Source organism: Centruroides sculpturatus, unplaced genomic scaffold, assembly GCF_000671375.1.
Source record: "Centruroides sculpturatus isolate CEXI.00-Female unplaced genomic scaffold, Cexi_2.0 scaffold386, whole genome shotgun sequence".
NCBI lineage: Eukaryota > Metazoa > Arthropoda > Arachnida > Scorpiones > Buthidae > Centruroides > Centruroides sculpturatus.
Window position 1 is genome coordinate 629,605 of NW_019384684.1, and position 21,907 is coordinate 651,511.

The following is a 21,907-nucleotide window of genomic DNA, read 5'->3' on the forward strand; positions in this document are numbered from 1 at the left end:
GGGTGGCCAACCTGCGGCTCACGAGCCACATGTGGCTCTTTGAACGATTATTTGTGGCTCTCGATAAATGTACCTGAGTTCCCTTTTCATTTTTGTGTTGTTATATTTTAAAACATTATCATCATTCCGTATGTGTTTCAAAATGTCTTTTAAATTATTAACAACAAATATAAAAGACTAAGTGCAACGTTGTAACAAATTTCATTTCCGTCCAAGTTAAGAATGATATGACTCATCGAAAACTGTGCGAACGAACATAAACAGTGGCGTAATCGTCCGTTATCGACCGACTCCAGACCGATTTTGCATTTGTAAACTGTCATTGCAATGGACAGTTGACATTGTGCTCTGGAGGAAACAATTTGTATTACTCTTGCTACGGATATAATTTGTAATCTGGAATTTTTTGCATACCTTTTTAATACGTATTTAATTGCGGCTCGCGAAAAATTTCAAATTTTGAAAAATGGCTCGGACTATCAAGGAGCTTGGCCACCCTGGGTATATAGTCACAACTAAACATATTGCTACTTTGGAAGAAAACCAGCACAACTCAAAATTACTAGTTTTGAGAAAATCCCATGCAAAGATTTAACCAAAGTTTAACTGAATATCACTTATCTTCCACATAACTGCTCCCTAGTGGCCGAATATGCAAGTTACTTTTGTGACACTCTTCCACATAAAAATTTACTACATTTTTGTTTTGATTATGACATAATCAAAAAATCACACTTTTTTGAGTTATGCCGGTTTTTTTCCAAAGTAGCGATATGTAGTTTTTGAACCTGCTAGATGTTCCATTTAGTGGACTTCCTTTTGTTTTTCTTAGGATATATCAGTGCTTTTTCTTGGGTTTTTTCCAAGAAGTTCCAAAATGATATTAAGTGAAGAATTGCTGTATCATTTAAAATTATTGATGAACTATTTTTGAAGCTAACACAAACATGTAGTATATTTTTAAACAATCTTTCTGAATGAAAATGGCTATATATTGGATTGTGTTTTTGAAACTTTATATAGATTGTATCAGGTGAGAAGATGGGAGATGATTTCTTACAACAAGAAGAGTAAAAACGTTTATGAGGACTGGTGTCCAGAAGTGAACAGTTTCTGAGAGAAATGCACAAATGTCAGTAGACATATTGAGATCTTTTCACAGATCCTGCTCTCCACAGAATACATCAAGCTGTGTATGGAGCTGGCAGAAGTGGCAAGAGTGTCTGATCTGCAGCTGTCAGTTTCTTCCATCTCTGTTTTATACTCTTTAATAGAGGATCAGAATCAATAGAAATTATAATGAGACGGTAAGAATTGCCTCAGAAGCTATATATATAAAATTAATATTTTTTGTGTTTTGGTGTGCAAATTTGCAGTTGGAATGACATTTAAATTTTAAAAAAATTCAGAGGAGTTGAAATGATTTTTGGTAGGGTATGTGTTTACTAGAAATGCTAATTATTGTGCATATTTTTCCATAAAATATTGTTTTTATATCAAATGATCTATCATTTTCATTATACATTTTAAAGTAATTGCTAGGGGAATATTTTAATTTTTGATTAAATAGTAAACACACATTGCATAATCTTCCTTGCATCAGATTAGCATAAATTTTCCTTGCAAATTAATCATGAAATGTTGTGTTGTTTGTGCTATGTAACCAATACATAAATAAAACAGTTTGAATAAATGTTTTTATTTACTTAATTAAAATATTATAATATTTAGAAAAGAAATTAAATTAAATTATAATAAAATGAATTTTTGTTTTTTTTTTACCCAAATTTTATTTCATTTTTGTTAAAAATATCAATTAAAATTGATTTATATTTTATCTTTTCTTGATATTATTGCAGTTAAGAAAAGAGGGAATGCGCCTTTTTCTTCTCTGGTATCAGATTTTAAATGACAATGCACCTGACGATTTAGATATTATGTTTATGGCATTGGTTCCTGGTATCATTCCTGAGTCCCAGATTCCTCCGTCGTGGTCTAATATATCATATAAAGGATTTTTAACTCAAGAATCATTTTCAGAATCTTCAGTTTTCTATGCATCATTGAATCAAGATGATATAGGTAAAATTTAATTTGTTTCACTTCATTGCAGTTTGCTGCTACTCTTCTATAAACTTCAAATGCCATTTTAATAAATAATTGTTTCTACTTTCAGTACTGTGCTTTCAATGTGCGAGCATTTCTAAAATTTTAATATTTACCAAACCAGTTTAAACAATCAGTCTTGTTTTAAATATTAATAAATGTGAATTTTGATGAAATCTGTAATTTAAAATTTAAACACATTACTTTCCTAGTTGCTGTAACATAATGTACAATTTTAGGGTACAGAACTCAAGGGGCCCACTAGTTGCCAAGTGGCTTCACTCCCTGAACACTAGGAGTTTGGTCGTGAGTTCACGCCTCACCAGGATGGGCTGGCCACGTGCAGTTTTTCACGTTTTCTCCACATCTGTGATGCCTGAATAGGGACCGGTTACCTTTAAAAGGATTTCCTGGAAGGGATTCACCCTAGGCAGATCTCCCAAGTGTTGCATTGCTTTAACTTAACTAAACAAACAAACAGAATTCAAGGAGTAGAGATAGAGGAAATTGTGTTATATCTTGAGTGGAGTTGGACTTAATGAAAATTTTACTTGTTATTGGCATTTACAATACTTTTAAAAGCTTGTATCTACCTTCAAAATTAAGCCCTTTTTCCTTTTTATAATAATTAATATTATAAAACCTTATTCAATAATATCTCATAACAGTAGATGGCACACAAGTTTAGCTTTCAGCTAGTATCAAGTGTTTTTTAAACTGATTTTATAAACTTTTTCATAAAACTTTATTGATATTGGTTGTTTCTGTCAATAATAGTAATACAGTAGAGTGTCGTTTATCTGAAAGTCGGTTATCCGAAACATCGGTTATCTGAAAGAATTCCAGTTGGCAAATTTTAATTTTTGCTAGTGCTGTGGCGCTGCAGTCTTTGGCTATGTCCTGGGCTACTCAAATATTTTATGTTTTTGATACTAAATTAACTTTTGAAGTATAATTTTTTATTGTTTTTATATTTTTAATATATTTATTTTGTTTGTACAAAATAAAGAAATAATTTTTAACAATAAAATAGCCACGATTATTATTTTAAAAAGTTTACGTTAGGCTTAAAATCGACGAAAATTCAATGCAAAGCGACACGCAACAGAGAAAAATTTCAGGATGGGATAGGTTAATATATTTTTTCGTAAATAATCGGTTATCCGAAAAATAAGTTATCCGAACAACCCCAGTCCCCAATTGATTCGGATAAACGACACTCTACTGTAATGTTAACTTTACATTCCAAAGATAAAATTTTTTTCTTGTTTGATGCAGAAGAATCAGTTTTACTTTGCTTGGATGATATAGTATAGTCTCTCAAGTCTCCATAGATATAACAAACACAAGAATAAATAACACAAAATAAATTGTAGCTATATGTTGATTCCACGCGACACATTCGAACATGTACGCTGAACAATAGTGGGGGGNTAATGCAATAGACAAAATATCAAGCATTTCACGGAAACAAAATTCACATTTATATTCAGAAATGCAAAAAAATTTTGATGGTTTTTTTCTGTGTATGTAGGGAAGCACAAGTTTGCTCACCCTCTTTGAAGTTTAATAACTCCTATGCTTTTTGTCAAAAATTTCTGAAATTTTGCAGGGAGGTTTGTTTATTAAGGGGATTGATGCTATTAAATTTTGATGATTAATGGTCAAGGGGGTTGCCTGTATCTCTAGTAGGGTCAGACTTGATGATTTTACTGGTTATTAGCATTTACAATTTTCTATTAAAACCCATCCCTACCCTCAAAATGAACCGTTTTCCATTTTATAATAGTTAAAAATATAAATGTTTGTAAAATAAAATATGATAACAGATGGCACCACCAAATGTTGTTGGAAAAGTTAAGCAATTCGTTGCTGGATTTTTTAAATAGTACAAAGAATTAATTTGGCTGTTGTTATTGCATCAAATCTGTTAATTAGCATTCCTTGAATTAAAACGCACAGGAATATTACTTTGTTACTTCTCTTTAGTTGGAAGTTATTTTGGCTGCCATTATTTAACAATGATTATAAGTTATCATGAAACTTATTTTTTATTAAAAGTGATCTTTTTGATTCCAATTTAGCTGTTTTCTTGATGTCACACATTGAAAAATGTGCTATTTTTTGTACTTTTATCAATGTTGAAGGAGTGCATTTTCCAACTATTTGTCCACGTACCAACATCTTCATTTTGTTACACCCACATTTTAGATTTTTTTAAATTTTAAATTTAAATTCATTATAACACTTTTTTGTTAAAACATTCCAAATATACAGCAACTTTGTACAGAGTATGAAAAACATTGGCTTCTTATGTTGAAAAATTCCAAATGTTGATCAAATAATTCATTCTTCACAAGTTATCTCATCAACATAAATGCACACATCAAAGACTAAGTTGCATATTATCACATAATATTAAACACTGCATAGTAGGTTTGATTTCTTAGGATGCAAATATTCTGATTTTATAAACAAAAAATATATATATTTAAATATTATTAAATCAAATTAGTCTTAATTCAGTCTTTGATTTGTATAAAACATAATTCATTTGGTCACTCATTTAAGCTGGCATATATCATATCTCTAAGTGAAAAGTGCTTTAAAAGGTAATGCTATTTCATGGCGTTATCTTTTAAAGCAACATGCAATGTGTCATACCATCCAGGACTTTAACAGATAGGTACCAAATCATTTCATAAAAATTTAATACAAGTATTAACATAAATTAATTTAAGTTCAATTATGTATATTCTAATACTAACCTATTCTAGTTAAAAAAGAAAGGATGTATCTTATAAGAGCAAATTTTCCTAGTATTTTTATTTTCAGTTTAGATTACAATTAAAGTTACAATTTACAATCATACCATTAATAATCTCACAATTCTTTGGGCTTATCTTACATATACAACCACTTTCTTGTTATTTTTTAGTGCTAATAACGAAATAAAGGCTGTATATGTATGATAAACAGAATTGTGAAATTATTAATGGCATGATTGTAAAATTGTAACTTTAATTGTAAACTAAAGATATCTATGGGCTAAAAGCAAAACAGAAATTTGTCTAGTATCTTGATTGTCAGTTTTTTAAATCAGTTTAAGTTTATTTTTTGAGAAATAAGCTGTAGTTTACGTAGTGCTTCATTTATCTTGCATTATTGATAGGATATGAAAGATTTGTTGTCTTTGATCAGTATTATTTTTTACTCTTAATGTTTTCTTAATGTTAATTATTGTCTTTTGAATAAGTTTATTAAACACTAGTACAAATAATTACTACTTTGTAAATTTAAATACATGCTATATATATTTGAAGAAGTTATTTTAAGATATTCTTAAGAAACTTATATTTCTAGTACTGTTATTAATAAAGGAAATATTTCCTTAGTTCAGATTCAATGAATTATTGTTTTTGCTTACTAAAACTAATATGTCAAATTTATATATATATATATCATAAAAATTTTAGGTCCTGTTTATCCTGGTGAAATACAAGCATTAATTCCCTCCCAAAGTAGTGATCAAGCACCCGAAGATGTAACTCGTTTCTTCTTAGATTCCCTTTTGGAATTAATGGTATCTCAGGTAAATATTCTTTTATCAGTTTTTTTAATATCTGTAATGAATTATGAAGATAATTAATTATTTTCACTGTTAAAGAACTGTAGAAAATATTTTATAATCGGTTAATTATATATTATAATTTATGGAAATCTTATGAATATGTAGGTTATGAAATTAAATTCTACATGAAATTGCTTGGATTATTATTTAGGATAATAAAATAGATGTAATTTCTAACAACAAATTTTTCTGACACAAAAAAAAAATAAATTTAATATGAGAAAGAAAAATATTCACTTGTAGAACAAGCACCTTAACAATGAATAATTATATTTAATAAATTATATTTATTTTTTTTTTTTTAATTTTTTCAACTAGTTTAATGAATTTTCATTGTGTTGCAAGCCTAAGATATTCTACTCCCAGAACAAGATAAAGAATAGAACATAGANTTACATACAAACGAATAGATAGGTTAATTAATTAATTAATTAAAAAAATAGAAGTGAAAGGAAAAGCTTGGAATAACAAGCATGTAATTTGAGTATAACTCATTAAATGAGTTGAAAATATTTCTTTAAATATATTTATTCAATGTTAAGTTATCTAATTCTGTTTTAAGTTATATTACAATACAGGATCTTCTAAAACGAATGCTACCATTTTTAAATTGCTGTAATTATGTTAGTTTTTATCTGAGAAGTAACCGTCTGAATTTAATCTACCATCTGCATTCAAATATGTTGTTATCTACTGTCTCTGGGAAGTGTTGTAAGCAAATCTGGCAAAGGCAGAAATGCCTTAGAAGACCTTTTATGTTCTGTTATTTGCAAAGTCAGAATCACTTGTCATTGTGCAACATGAGTAATCTGAAGGAGCTGTAGAATTGTGGTTGCCATGGTAGGAGTGACAGCTGAATACTGTAGCAAGTGTAGGAAGAATCTGAGTATTGATTGGATATGTGCTATATGATGTAAGGTGCAGACATTGAGAAATTGTAATGGTCAAATGTGAAATTTTATTTTATAATAGTTAAAAATATAAATGTTTGTAAAATAAAATATGATAACAGATGGCACCACCAAATGTTGTTGGAAAAGTTAAGCAATTCGTTGCTGGATTTTTTAAATAGTACAAAGAATTAATTTGGCTGTTGTTATTGCATCAAATCTGTTAATTAGCATTCCTTGAATTAAAACGCACAGGAATATTACTTTGTTACTTCTCTTTAGTTGGAAGTTATTTTGGCTGCCATTATTTAACAATGATTATAAGTTATCATGAAACTTATTTTTTATTAAAAGTGATCTTTTTGATTCCAATTTAGCTGTTTTCTTGATGTCACACATTGAAAAATGTGCTATTTTTTGTACTTTTATCAATGTTGAAGGAGTGCATTTTCCAACTATTTGTCCACGTACCAACATCTTCATTTTGTTACACCCACATTTTAGATTTTTTTAAATTTTAAATTTAAATTCATTATAACACTTTTTTGTTAAAACATTCCAAATATACAGCAACTTTGTACAGAGTATGAAAAACATTGGCTTCTTATGTTGAAAAATTCCAAATGTTGATCAAATAATTCATTCTTCACAAGTTATCTCATCAACATAAATGCACACATCAAAGACTAAGTTGCATATTATCACATAATATTAAACACTGCATAGTAGGTTTGATTTCTTAGGATGCAAATATTCTGATTTTATAAACAAAAAATATATATATTTAAATATTATTAAATCAAATTAGTCTTAATTCAGTCTTTGATTTGTATAAAACATAATTCATTTGGTCACTCATTTAAGCTGGCATATATCATATCTCTAAGTGAAAAGTGCTTTAAAAGGTAATGCTATTTCATGGCGTTATCTTTTAAAGCAACATGCAATGTGTCATACCATCCAGGACTTTAACAGATAGGTACCAAATCATTTCATAAAAATTTAATACAAGTATTAACATAAATTAATTTAAGTTCAATTATGTATATTCTAATACTAACCTATTCTAGTTAAAAAAGAAAGGATGTATCTTATAAGAGCAAATTTTCCTAGTATTTTTATTTTCAGTTTAGATTACAATTAAAGTTACAATTTACAATCATACCATTAATAATCTCACAATTCTTTGGGCTTATCTTACATATACAACCACTTTCTTGTTATTTTTTAGTGCTAATAACGAAATAAAGGCTGTATATGTATGATAAACAGAATTGTGAAATTATTAATGGCATGATTGTAAAATTGTAACTTTAATTGTAAACTAAAGATATCTATGGGCTAAAAGCAAAACAGAAATTTGTCTAGTATCTTGATTGTCAGTTTTTTAAATCAGTTTAAGTTTATTTTTTGAGAAATAAGCTGTAGTTTACGTAGTGCTTCATTTATCTTGCATTATTGATAGGATATGAAAGATTTGTTGTCTTTGATCAGTATTATTTTTTACTCTTAATGTTTTCTTAATGTTAATTATTGTCTTTTGAATAAGTTTATTAAACACTAGTACAAATAATTACTACTTTGTAAATTTAAATACATGCTATATATATTTGAAAAAGTTATTTTAAGATATTCTTAAGAAACTTATATTTCTAGTACTGTTATTAATAAAGGAAATATTTCCTTAGTTCAGATTCAATGAATTATTGTTTTTGCTTACTAAAACTAATATGTCAAATTTATATATATATATATCATAAAAATTTTAGGTCCTGTTTATCCTGGTGAAATACAAGCATTAATTCCCTCCCAAAGTAGTGATCAAGCACCCGAAGATGTAACTCGTTTCTTCTTAGATTCCCTTTTGGAATTAATGGTATCTCAGGTAAATATTCTTTTATCAGTTTTTTTAATATCTGTAATGAATTATGAAGATAATTAATTATTTTCACTGTTAAAGAACTGTAGAAAATATTTTATAATCGGTTAATTATATATTATAATTTATGGAAATCTTATGAATATGTAGGTTATGAAATTAAATTCTACATGAAATTGCTTGGATTATTATTTAGGATAATAAAATAGATGTAATTTCTAACAACAAATTTTTCTGACACAAAAAAAAAATAAATTTAATATGAGAAAGAAAAATATTCACTTGTAGAACAAGCACCTTAACAATGAATAATTATATTTAATAAATTATATTTATTTTTTTTTTTTTAATTTTTTCAACTAGTTTAATGAATTTTCATTGTGTTGCAAGCCTAAGATATTCTACTCCCAGAACAAGATAAAGAATAGAACATATTAGAAAAATTTGAGTCATTATTTATGACTCAAATTTTTATATAGATTATATAATTTATATAATCTATATGTACATATGGTTTTTATATAGTTTAAATAGGTTAATTAATTAATTAATTAAAAAAATAGAAGTGAAAGGAAAAGCTTGGAATAACAAGCATGTAATTTGAGTATAACTCATTAAATGAGTTGAAAATATTTCTTTAAATATATTTATTCAATGTTAAGTTATCTAATTCTGTTTTAAGTTATATTACAATACAGGATCTTCTAAAACGAATGCTACCATTTTTAAATTGCTGTAATTATGTTAGTTTTTATCTGAGAAGTAACCGTCTGAATTTAATCTACCATCTGCATTCAAATATGTTGTTATCTACTGTCTCTGGGAAGTGTTGTAAGCAAATCTGGCAAAGGCAGAAATGCCTTAGAAGACCTTTTATGTTCTGTTATTTGCAAAGTCAGAATCACTTGTCATTGTGCAACATGAGTAATCTGAAGGAGCTGTAGAATTGTGGTTGCCATGGTAGGAGTGACAGCTGAATACTGTAGCAAGTGTAGGAAGANGAAAAACACAAATATTTGTTTTATTTGGGTTTCTAATTAATAAAAAACGGCGAAACACCATTTTAAAGTGCATTTTTATTCGACAAATATATTTATAAATAATATATAGCCCAGAAAGTAGCCAATGCACGAAATGATAATTTTTATGCCAAACTAAAAAAAGTGTAGCCAAATTTGGTGCAAAGTAGCCAAATCCTGCAATGCTGGAAAGAATTCTAAATAATTCTGGAGTTGGAATTCAAAGAATTATAGACTCAAATTTGAGAAAAGGAAAGAAAGGCTAAAAGATAAAAAGTAGTGAGGAAGGTTGGAAAATTAAGGGTCAATACTTGCATAACAGAAGGTCTATTTAACCTTTCTCACTACTTTTTATCTTTTGGCCTTTCTCTCCTTTTCTCAAATTTGGGTCTGTAATCCTTTGAGTCACAACTTCAGCTTTATTTAGTATTCCTTCGTCATTCACACATCTTCAAGTATTTGAAAATATTTCCTTTTCACTCAAAAATAAAATAGGTTTAAAAGTTTACAGCTTTGTGAAATTTCTTTTTTGAGTTTATGCCGTTGAAATAAATAAATAATAAAAAAATAAAACAATTTGGTGATTTTGTTTTACACATTTATTGGGCCATGTTGGAACTTGCCTTGGGCCACATGTGGCCTGCAGGCTGTGGGTTGGACACCCCTGGTCTAAAGGAAAATTTAACTTGATAACTTTGTTTTAATTTGTATTTATTATGTATTAAAGAACATAAAATACAATTGTCAAAAGTTATAAAAAGTATGTACCAAAAAAAGTTAAAGTTTATTCATAAAAAAACATTTAGATTAATATTTTAGTCATTAATCCCATTAATAAAATTCCTTCAATAAAGTGCAAATTTATAAAGAAAATATATAGTTCTGGAGATTGCGAATTCTTCTCATAGTGAATACTGACTGACCATGGAAATAAAACTAAGATTAAGAAAGGGGGATTCTCCAGTGTGGAGAATCCTCCTTTCTTAATCTTAAGTCCAAGTGGTTGTTAAACAGATAGGTTGTTAAATGGTGAATGGCTGTATTACTTTCTTGAATATGAGTTTATATAATAAAATAACATTTTGTTTAAAATGAGATAGTCCTATTACTAGGAAAATATTTAATGCTTGCTTTCTCTTTTCATTTTGCATCAATCTATTTGTTTTAAAATATATTAACTAGTGCAAGGAATTGGGTTAAGATGTGAGGTTTAACCTGTTCTCTGATGACAGAACAGTAAGTCCCACTCACCATGTCAGGGTGAGTGGGACTTACTGTCTTATAGCTGGGACTTATGGTCTTATAGGTGGGGTTGCAGTTTGAGGGAGAACAATGAATTTTTTTAAATTATTGTAATTCATATTTCAGTATTATTTATATAAATAAATTACGTACGTAAATAATAGAATTATTTAAAAATGTTTTTGCAGAAGGAAATAAAATTTTTAATGTTTTTTTCCATACAGAAAATTTTGATATTGATTCCTGAATTATTGAATAAGAAATGGCAACTACACAGCTTACAACGAATCATGAAAAAACTACTACATCCTGGCAATTCAATAAAGGTAGCAAATGATTTTATGTTTATTTTATATTATATATATATATTAATTNTATACTCTTTAATAGAGGATCAGAATCAATAGAAATTATAATGAGACGGTAAGAATTGCCTCAGAAGCTATATATATAAAATTAATATTTTTTGTGTTTTGGTGTGCAAATTTGCAGTTGGAATGACATTTAAATTTTAAAAAAATTCAGAGGAGTTGAAATGATTTTTGGTAGGGTATGTGTTTACTAGAAATGCTAATTATTGTGCATATTTTTCCATAAAATATTGTTTTTATATCAAATGATCTATCATTTTCATTATACATTTTAAAGTAATTGCTAGGGGAATATTTTAATTTTTGATTAAATAGTAAACACACATTGCATAATCTTCCTTGCATCAGATTAGCATAAATTTTCCTTGCAAATTAATCATGAAATGTTGTGTTGTTTGTGCTATGTAACCAATACATAAATAAAACAGTTTGAATAAATGTTTTTATTTACTTAATTAAAATATTATAATATTTAGAAAAGAAATTAAATTAAATTATAATAAAATGAATTTTTGTTTTTTTTTTACCCAAATTTTATTTCATTTTTGTTAAAAATATCAATTAAAATTGATTTATATTTTATCTTTTCTTGATATTATTGCAGTTAAGAAAAGAGGGAATGCGCCTTTTTCTTCTCTGGTATCAGATTTTAAATGACAATGCACCTGACGATTTAGATATTATGTTTATGGCATTGGTTCCTGGTATCATTCCTGAGTCCCAGATTCCTCCGTCGTGGTCTAATATATCATATAAAGGATTTTTAACTCAAGAATCATTTTCAGAATCTTCAGTTTTCTATGCATCATTGAATCAAGATGATATAGGTAAAATTTAATTTGTTTCACTTCATTGCAGTTTGCTGCTACTCTTCTATAAACTTCAAATGCCATTTTAATAAATAATTGTTTCTACTTTCAGTACTGTGCTTTCAATGTGCGAGCATTTCTAAAATTTTAATATTTACCAAACCAGTTTAAACAATCAGTCTTGTTTTAAATATTAATAAATGTGAATTTTGATGAAATCTGTAATTTAAAATTTAAACACATTACTTTCCTAGTTGCTGTAACATAATGTACAATTTTAGGGTACAGAACTCAAGGGGCCCACTAGTTGCCAAGTGGCTTCACTCCCTGAACACTAGGAGTTTGGTCGTGAGTTCACGCCTCACCAGGATGGGCTGGCCACGTGCAGTTTTTCACGTTTTCTCCACATCTGTGATGCCTGAATAGGGACCGGTTACCTTTAAAAGGATTTCCTGGAAGGGATTCACCCTAGGCAGATCTCCCAAGTGTTGCATTGCTTTAACTTAACTAAACAAACAAACAGAATTCAAGGAGTAGAGATAGAGGAAATTGTGTTATATCTTGAGTGGAGTTGGACTTAATGAAAATTTTACTTGTTATTGGCATTTACAATACTTTTAAAAGCTTGTATCTACCTTCAAAATTAAGCCCTTTTTCCTTTTTATAATAATTAATATTATAAAACCTTATTCAATAATATCTCATAACAGTAGATGGCACACAAGTTTAGCTTTCAGCTAGTATCAAGTGTTTTTTAAACTGATTTTATAAACTTTTTCATAAAACTTTATTGATATTGGTTGTTTCTGTCAATAATAGTAATACAGTAGAGTGTCGTTTATCTGAAAGTCGGTTATCCGAAACATCGGTTATCTGAAAGAATTCCAGTTGGCAAATTTTAATTTTTGCTAGTGCTGTGGCGCTGCAGTCTTTGGCTATGTCCTGGGCTACTCAAATATTTTATGTTTTTGATACTAAATTAACTTTTGAAGTATAATTTTTTATTGTTTTTATATTTTTAATATATTTATTTTGTTTGTACAAAATAAAGAAATAATTTTTAACAATAAAATAGCCACGATTATTATTTTAAAAAGTTTACGTTAGGCTTAAAATCGACGAAAATTCAATGCAAAGCGACACGCAACAGAGAAAAATTTCAGGATGGGATAGGTTAATATATTTTTTCGTAAATAATCGGTTATCCGAAAAATAAGTTATCCGAACAACCCCAGTCCCCAATTGATTCGGATAAACGACACTCTACTGTATAAGAATATATTTCATTTTAAAATATTAACCATGATCATTTCATTCTAAATTTAAATATACTTTTTTAAATGTTTTTTATTTTTGTTGCTGAATATTTTAAATTTTTTACAATTATTTTTCCTTATTCAGAAATCCCACCATTACAATTAATGCAATAGACAAAATATCAAGCATTTCACGGAAACAAAATTCACATTTATATTCAGAAATGCAAAAAAATTTTGATGGTTTTTTTCTGTGTATGTAGGGAAGCACAAGTTTGCTCACCCTCTTTGAAGTTTAATAACTCCTATGCTTTTTGTCAAAAATTTCTGAAATTTTGCAGGGAGGTTTGTTTATTAAGGGGATTGATGCTATTAAATTTTGATGATTAATGGTCAAGGGGGTTGCCTGTATCTCTAGTAGGGTCAGACTTGATGATTTTACTGGTTATTAGCATTTACAATTTTCTATTAAAACCCATCCCTACCCTCAAAATGAACCGTTTTCCATTTTATAATAGTTAAAAATATAAATGTTTGTAAAATAAAATATGATAACAGATGGCACCACCAAATGTTGTTGGAAAAGTTAAGCAATTCGTTGCTGGATTTTTTAAATAGTACAAAGAATTAATTTGGCTGTTGTTATTGCATCAAATCTGTTAATTAGCATTCCTTGAATTAAAACGCACAGGAATATTACTTTGTTACTTCTCTTTAGTTGGAAGTTATTTTGGCTGCCATTATTTAACAATGATTATAAGTTATCATGAAACTTATTTTTTATTAAAAGTGATCTTTTTGATTCCAATTTAGCTGTTTTCTTGATGTCACACATTGAAAAATGTGCTATTTTTTGTACTTTTATCAATGTTGAAGGAGTGCATTTTCCAACTATTTGTCCACGTACCAACATCTTCATTTTGTTACACCCACATTTTAGATTTTTTTAAATTTTAAATTTAAATTCATTATAACACTTTTTTGTTAAAACATTCCAAATATACAGCAACTTTGTACAGAGTATGAAAAACATTGGCTTCTTATGTTGAAAAATTCCAAATGTTGATCAAATAATTCATTCTTCACAAGTTATCTCATCAACATAAATGCACACATCAAAGACTAAGTTGCATATTATCACATAATATTAAACACTGCATAGTAGGTTTGATTTCTTAGGATGCAAATATTCTGATTTTATAAACAAAAAATATATATATTTAAATATTATTAAATCAAATTAGTCTTAATTCAGTCTTTGATTTGTATAAAACATAATTCATTTGGTCACTCATTTAAGCTGGCATATATCATATCTCTAAGTGAAAAGTGCTTTAAAAGGTAATGCTATTTCATGGCGTTATCTTTTAAAGCAACATGCAATGTGTCATACCATCCAGGACTTTAACAGATAGGTACCAAATCATTTCATAAAAATTTAATACAAGTATTAACATAAATTAATTTAAGTTCAATTATGTATATTCTAATACTAACCTATTCTAGTTAAAAAAGAAAGGATGTATCTTATAAGAGCAAATTTTCCTAGTATTTTTATTTTCAGTTTAGATTACAATTAAAGTTACAATTTACAATCATACCATTAATAATCTCACAATTCTTTGGGCTTATCTTACATATACAACCACTTTCTTGTTATTTTTTAGTGCTAATAACGAAATAAAGGCTGTATATGTATGATAAACAGAATTGTGAAATTATTAATGGCATGATTGTAAAATTGTAACTTTAATTGTAAACTAAAGATATCTATGGGCTAAAAGCAAAACAGAAATTTGTCTAGTATCTTGATTGTCAGTTTTTTAAATCAGTTTAAGTTTATTTTTTGAGAAATAAGCTGTAGTTTACGTAGTGCTTCATTTATCTTGCATTATTGATAGGATATGAAAGATTTGTTGTCTTTGATCAGTATTATTTTTTACTCTTAATGTTTTCTTAATGTTAATTATTGTCTTTTGAATAAGTTTATTAAACACTAGTACAAATAATTACTACTTTGTAAATTTAAATACATGCTATATATATTTGAAAAAGTTATTTTAAGATATTCTTAAGAAACTTATATTTCTAGTACTGTTATTAATAAAGGAAATATTTCCTTAGTTCAGATTCAATGAATTATTGTTTTTGCTTACTAAAACTAATATGTCAAATTTATATATATATATATCATAAAAATTTTAGGTCCTGTTTATCCTGGTGAAATACAAGCATTAATTCCCTCCCAAAGTAGTGATCAAGCACCCGAAGATGTAACTCGTTTCTTCTTAGATTCCCTTTTGGAATTAATGGTATCTCAGGTAAATATTCTTTTATCAGTTTTTTTAATATCTGTAATGAATTATGAAGATAATTAATTATTTTCACTGTTAAAGAACTGTAGAAAATATTTTATAATCGGTTAATTATATATTATAATTTATGGAAATCTTATGAATATGTAGGTTATGAAATTAAATTCTACATGAAATTGCTTGGATTATTATTTAGGATAATAAAATAGATGTAATTTCTAACAACAAATTTTTCTGACACAAAAAAAAAATAAATTTAATATGAGAAAGAAAAATATTCACTTGTAGAACAAGCACCTTAACAATGAATAATTATATTTAATAAATTATATTTATTTTTTTTTTTTTAATTTTTTCAACTAGTTTAATGAATTTTCATTGTGTTGCAAGCCTAAGATATTCTACTCCCAGAACAAGATAAAGAATAGAACATATTAGAAAAATTTGAGTCATTATTTATGACTCAAATTTTTATATAGATTATATAATTTATATAATCTATATGTACATATGGTTTTTATATAGTTTAAATAGGTTAATTAATTAATTAATTAAAAAAATAGAAGTGAAAGGAAAAGCTTGGAATAACAAGCATGTAATTTGAGTATAACTCATTAAATGAGTTGAAAATATTTCTTTAAATATATTTATTCAATGTTAAGTTATCTAATTCTGTTTTAAGTTATATTACAATACAGGATCTTCTAAAACGAATGCTACCATTTTTAAATTGCTGTAATTATGTTAGTTTTTATCTGAGAAGTAACCGTCTGAATTTAATCTACCATCTGCATTCAAATATGTTGTTATCTACTGTCTCTGGGAAGTGTTGTAAGCAAATCTGGCAAAGGCAGAAATGCCTTAGAAGACCTTTTATGTTCTGTTATTTGCAAAGTCAGAATCACTTGTCATTGTGCAACATGAGTAATCTGAAGGAGCTGTAGAATTGTGGTTGCCATGGTAGGAGTGACAGCTGAATACTGTAGCAAGTGTAGGAAGAATCTGAGTATTGATTGGATATGTGCTATATGATGTAAGGTGCAGACATTGAGAAATTGTAATGGTCAAATGTGAAATTTTCACAGTTTTCCAATGTTTTAATATAAAATACAATGTTCTTAGATAATAATTTAAAATGGTAGCATTATTTTTGGAAGACCCTGTATGTTACTAATTTGAAATTTATAAAAGTTTAGGAATGATTTGTGGATTGAACTAACATACTATTTTGTTGCAATATAGAAAATATAACTTTAGTTTTTTCTTAATTTTTATAAAAATAAATTTAATTATTCATAATTGTATAATTTTATCTGATTAGATCAATGCTGATTAATTGGAATAAATTATTTCTTCATTGCTTTGGAAAATGGAGGATAATTTCAATTTTAACAGACATCTCAGAGCAGCATAGAATGTGATTTATAAATATAGTAAAAGCTATCTTAAAACAGATGTTGTACAAAGCAGAAACTTATCTAAATGGAAAGATTTTTTTTGTTTTAAGCCATAAATCTATCTAAAGCAGAAATAGAAGACTTTTGGAATATCAGTTCCATAACAACTTGAGTAAAGCAGCTGAGCAAAGTAGAATTTAATTGCAGTTAAATTCTAAACCATTATTGAAATATATTGGGTTTTTATATGAATGGTTCAGTTCTAAGGTAATCCAAGTCCATACAGACTATTCTAGAGATGGCAATTTATTTAGGAATTATTATATTAATTTATCTTAAATAAAAATCAAAATACATTAATGGGTACTTTGGGTAGTGTATAATGCATCATTTTTCCAAACATAAAATGCAGAAAAATTACAAGTAACATAAGTAATAAAAGAAATTTGAATTTGCACTTGGTCCACCTTTCATATAGAATTTTTCCTGTCTTCTACATTAATAAAAATGAAATCCTCCATAAAATGGAAAATTTCAGCCAGTTTGTTGTGTTCTGTTCAACAAGTTATAATTTAAGATTAAGAAATTAATTTTTTATTGGAATTATCATTCATGTTTGATAAAAATTAATTGAAAAATGTAAAAATTTGAAAAATATAATTTTGACTCACTTCCTGATACTAAGATTATCATTAATATGAATTTATTTATTAGGGAAAGTATGTAAAAGTTATTTTCAGTTTGTTAAAAGAAACCACTTACTTTTAGAAAATAAATAATAATTTTGATTAATTTTTTTGAAAAATCAAATAAATTTTGTTAATTTTCTTACAGGTAATAAAAATTGAATGGAAAGATAAAGCCGAAGGAAAGCAGCAAAAATGTTTTCATTTCTTATTTGAAAAATTTAAACGATTTTATTTGCCTTTTATTTTTCCCCAATTGTCGTGGACAAGAAGTATATATAAACCAACACTAGGTAATTGCTATTTATAAAAAGTTAAAATGCATTATTTTCTAAAGTTAATGGTCGAAAAAATATTTAAAGAACTTCTTTCGACTAAAATTAGATCTACCCGTTTTAAGAAGAGACGAGAATTCAATTCAAGAAAACAAAGAATCTGGTTTCATTCATAAAGATACACTTCTGCAATGTCAGTCTGCTGTAATACGATGGGTGGCAAATTTCGCTCATCACACCAAAAAGTTTGATAGTGTCAATCCTCCGTCACAAATTGATAAGTAAGAGACTAAAGAGGCTATTATATTTAATGGTTTTTATGTTAATTGAAAATATATTTTCTGTCTTGGAATCCATTATTAACTGTATTGTAAATGCTGGATGTATAAACTTTTGTTTTCAGCAGAGATCATGCAGATAACACTGCAGATAAACAGTTGCCAGACTCTTCTACCGATAATGATATCAGTCAGTCGAATACTAGTTTAGTTTCGTCAATATCGTTGCAAGAACGAGATTCGAATGTTTCATTAACTTCAAACGAGGACCACTTGTTTTTGGAATATGCAATAGTTAAGGAAACATTCTATTCGACTCATGATAATGTCAATTTAGTACATGAAATATTTAGACAGGTGAGATATTCTTAAAAATATTTTAGGAATATTAATTATTTCATTTTAGATGCAGTTATTAAAGGTAAATCTTCTGCAATAACAATTTTATTATGAGAATTTTTCAACAGATTTTTTAATATGAACAAAATGTTAGGAAATTACTAGTAAAAGATTTTTTATCAAATTTTTAATGTTAATTATTGTAAAAAGATATTTTACAAATTATCAAAATGTAAACAATTAGAAATAAAATTTGAAGTTATCTTACTTCCTTCTTCGACAAAAAACATTAGGTGAATTAGATGGATTGGCCTGTTTTTTAGGCTCTTCTCTGCTTGAAAATTGCTCTTTTTTCAGATAAAAATATATTTGTTTTCAATTTAAAGTATATTTAAGAGACTCAGCCAAACAGCTTGATAATAAACCATGCAGCCAATTGCTGTAGAGGTTTTGGATTTGAATATTATCTGGAATTTCATAATTGATCGTGGATTGTAAGAAAGATGCCATTTCTCATTCTTTATTTATTCTGACCACTTTCATTACAGATCTGGTTTGCCTAGAAAGGATAGAAATTGAGAGCCCAAATTGTAATATACAGTATGTCAGATGATAATACTAACAAATATTTAGATGTGCTTTTAATTAAAAAAGAAGATGATTATATCTTGGAAACAAAACTGTGTACAGTCAGTTTAAAAATTTATTGTCTTTCATATTGTATTTGTTGTTTAATCTACACTTTCAACATTTTAAAATATTCACAGTAATATGTTAAACTTTCATGTCTTATTTGTAATTCAACTTTCTAGATCTTTTGGAATGAAACTTCCTCTATAAGATACAATTCTATTATTTGGCTTGCATATGTTAGGAATGCATAATGTTCAAACGTTGGGGAGTACCTACTATTATAACATCAACCTAATAGCTTAATAAAAAATTCAAACAATAAATAAATGCCAATAATATAAAGAAATATCAATACATTCTTTTTTTAAATTTGTACTCACGATATATGCAAAGTTTTACGTTATTTCATGAAAGAGTTTTGTGTTTCTGTAATAAATAAATATGGAATAAAATTTATTATATATTTATTTATTTATTTATTTTATGAAAATGTGATGGATGAATTATATTTATACTTCACAGAATTGGTGTATGTTTGCATGCACATAAACAAACAGGATGCATTTCAAGTATACACATTAACACTAAAAATTCAGCAGCAAAAAGCACTTTAATACATAAAGAGACATTTTAAACAGTCTTAAATGGTCATTGTTAGGTTTTTACTTAGTAAATGTGAATGGAGATCATGATTAGAATGCAATTTTTAAATAAAGACAGTGTTAATTTTATTGGATGCCTGATCACCATTCAAATTTACTAAGTTAAAACTTGATGATGACTGTTTAAGACAATTGGAAGCATTTCTTTTTCTATTACAGTGTGTTTTACTACTGCATTTTTGATGTCAGTGTGTGTTTGCGCACACAATTTTTACACTGTAGTTTTGATAAATACAATAAAGTATTCATTGCATAATTTATTGATTATAAGAAGACATTGCAAACATTTTTAATATATTTTTTCAAATTAAACAGGAAATTTAGTATCATAATAATTAAATATGAAAATAATATAAAACTGTTACTTGTGTGATTTATACATTAGTGTATATTTTATATATGTGTATCAGGCATTCCTGCTGCCATTTGGCCATGCAAATGCAATGAGAAAAGTTGTTCAGGTGTACAAAGATTGGATATATAAAAATGTAAGCAATATTTTAATTTAATGAATTTTACTGTTTTCTAATGTGTTTTAATTGTTAAATAGAAAATTTTTAAAAATTCATTAATCAATTTATTTTTATACTCATGTATTGAATATGTGAAATCTTAATAATATATAAAAATAAAAGATGTATTAAGCATGCATATTAATCTTTATGTATGTATATCTCTTTAATCTGACATTAAGTTCGGTAGACTATCATTACAGTAATGATACATCTGTAATGATAGTCTACCAAACTTAATGTTGGATTAAAGAGACATACGTACATAAACATAATAACAGCTATCCAAAAGTGATATTTAGAAGCATATTAATCTTGTAGGAAAGGTTTATGTAGTAACATTAAATTTAAATATAAGTTAGTTTTTAATTTATTTTTTTAGTTTGTTTTTAATTTATTCATGTAACTTATCATATTTTATATATTTACAGTCATTGATAACTTCATTTATAAAACTCTCTTCTAGATTTTCTACTGTAGAAGAGAGAATTACAGATTTAGCCGAATCTAATTTTTTTGCATCTGTTCACTTTATATATATATATATTTTTTTAATCTGCTTACAAACTATTGAGATAGTTACATCTTATAAATAGAAGGAAAATTTTGTTTGTTGTGGCACTGTTATATTATTTGAATCTTATGAAACATCTATAGATATATTTCTATTTGGGTTTATTTGTTGAATATTCATTATCTTTTTTTCAACTTTTCTTCAAGAAATTTCTTTTTTTTTATTTATATATTACTTTCCTGAGAACCTGTTCCATCATATTTTATAGAAAAAAGTTACATATTTTTTTCAAATGGTCATAAAAATTTATTTTAGCAAACAAATCTGTGATGTTACTGCCTGCAGACCATTTCACTGTCAAAAATACAGCAAATTTAAATTCTTGTCTGATTACTTTAATTTTGGAAACAGTAAATTAATAAAAGAATTTCATTATTAGGAACATGTGATTTAAATAATGATAAACGACTGACTAAAGCTGATTAAGTGGTGTTGTTACCATTTAATTGGCATCTCTTCACTCAGATATCAGTAATTTACTTAATCATATCTGACAAAACTTAACAATCCTTGAATATTTTGAAATATTTAAAAAAATCTTGTTAATTAATGTTGTTTCAATGTCTCTCTGAAATATAATTAATGCCTTTTAAAATTTTACTTTGTTTTATTATAGATTGTTATACTAAGAATTACTTTTTTATTTAAAAGAAATTTTTAACCTTTAAGAATATTTGTATAAAATATAATGGAATAAGTGTATACAAAGATACATAAATAAAAAAACTTGATTATATTGATAGAGTCAAAAGGAAACAATGACGAAATTCATCGACACTACAAACTAAGTATTATTATTCAATGTATATAGCAGGGGTGGCCAACCTGTGGCTCACGAGCCACATGTGGCTCTTTGAACGATTATTTGTGGCTCTCGATAAATGTACCTGAGTTCCCTTTTCATTTTTGTGTTGTTATATTTTAAAACATTATCATCATTCCGTATGTGTTTCAAAATGTCTTTTAAATTATTAACAACAAATATAAAAGACTAAGTGCAACGTTGTAACAAATTTCATTTCCGTCCAAGTTA

At 27.0% G+C, this 21,907-nt stretch overlaps 2 protein-coding genes across 2 annotated transcripts in view; both read left to right on the forward strand.

Annotated features, from left to right (window-relative positions):
- LOC111627028 (ral GTPase-activating protein subunit alpha-1-like) overlaps positions 1-20,276 on the forward strand; it is a gene marked incomplete at its 3' end in the record, with an annotated part of 39,791 nt that extends 19,515 nt beyond the window's left edge. The window contains exons 4-10 of the mRNA XM_023370568.1: positions 10,992-11,093; positions 11,743-11,965; positions 15,409-15,524; positions 17,750-17,894; positions 17,986-18,157; positions 18,280-18,511; positions 20,199-20,276. Coding sequence (XP_023226336.1) covers positions 10,992-11,093; positions 11,743-11,965; positions 15,409-15,524; positions 17,750-17,894; positions 17,986-18,157; positions 18,280-18,511; positions 20,199-20,276 — 1,068 coding nt within the window. The remainder of the gene's footprint in view (positions 1-10,991; positions 11,094-11,742; positions 11,966-15,408; positions 15,525-17,749; positions 17,895-17,985; positions 18,158-18,279; positions 18,512-20,198) is intronic.
- On the forward strand, positions 1,864-5,792 carry LOC111627020 (probable Rho GTPase-activating protein CG5521). Its single transcript, XM_023370560.1, has 2 exons — positions 1,864-2,082; positions 5,583-5,792. The coding sequence occupies exons 1-2, from the start codon at positions 1,875-1,877 to the stop codon at positions 5,753-5,755; spliced, it is 381 nt and encodes a 126-aa protein (XP_023226328.1). The 5' UTR covers positions 1,864-1,874; the 3' UTR covers positions 5,756-5,792.
- Positions 20,277-21,907: the final 1,631 nt, after the last annotated feature.

Excerpts from the sequence above, each read along its gene's own strand:
- LOC111627020 (XM_023370560.1), top strand. The coding sequence starts at position 1,875 with ATGCGCCTTTTTCTTCTCTGGTATCAGATTTTAAATGACAATGCACCT. Across the intron at positions 2,083-5,582 it reads ATTGAATCAAGATGATATAG|GTCCTGTTTATCCTGGTGAA; the intron begins GTAAAATTTAAT and ends TAAAAATTTTAG.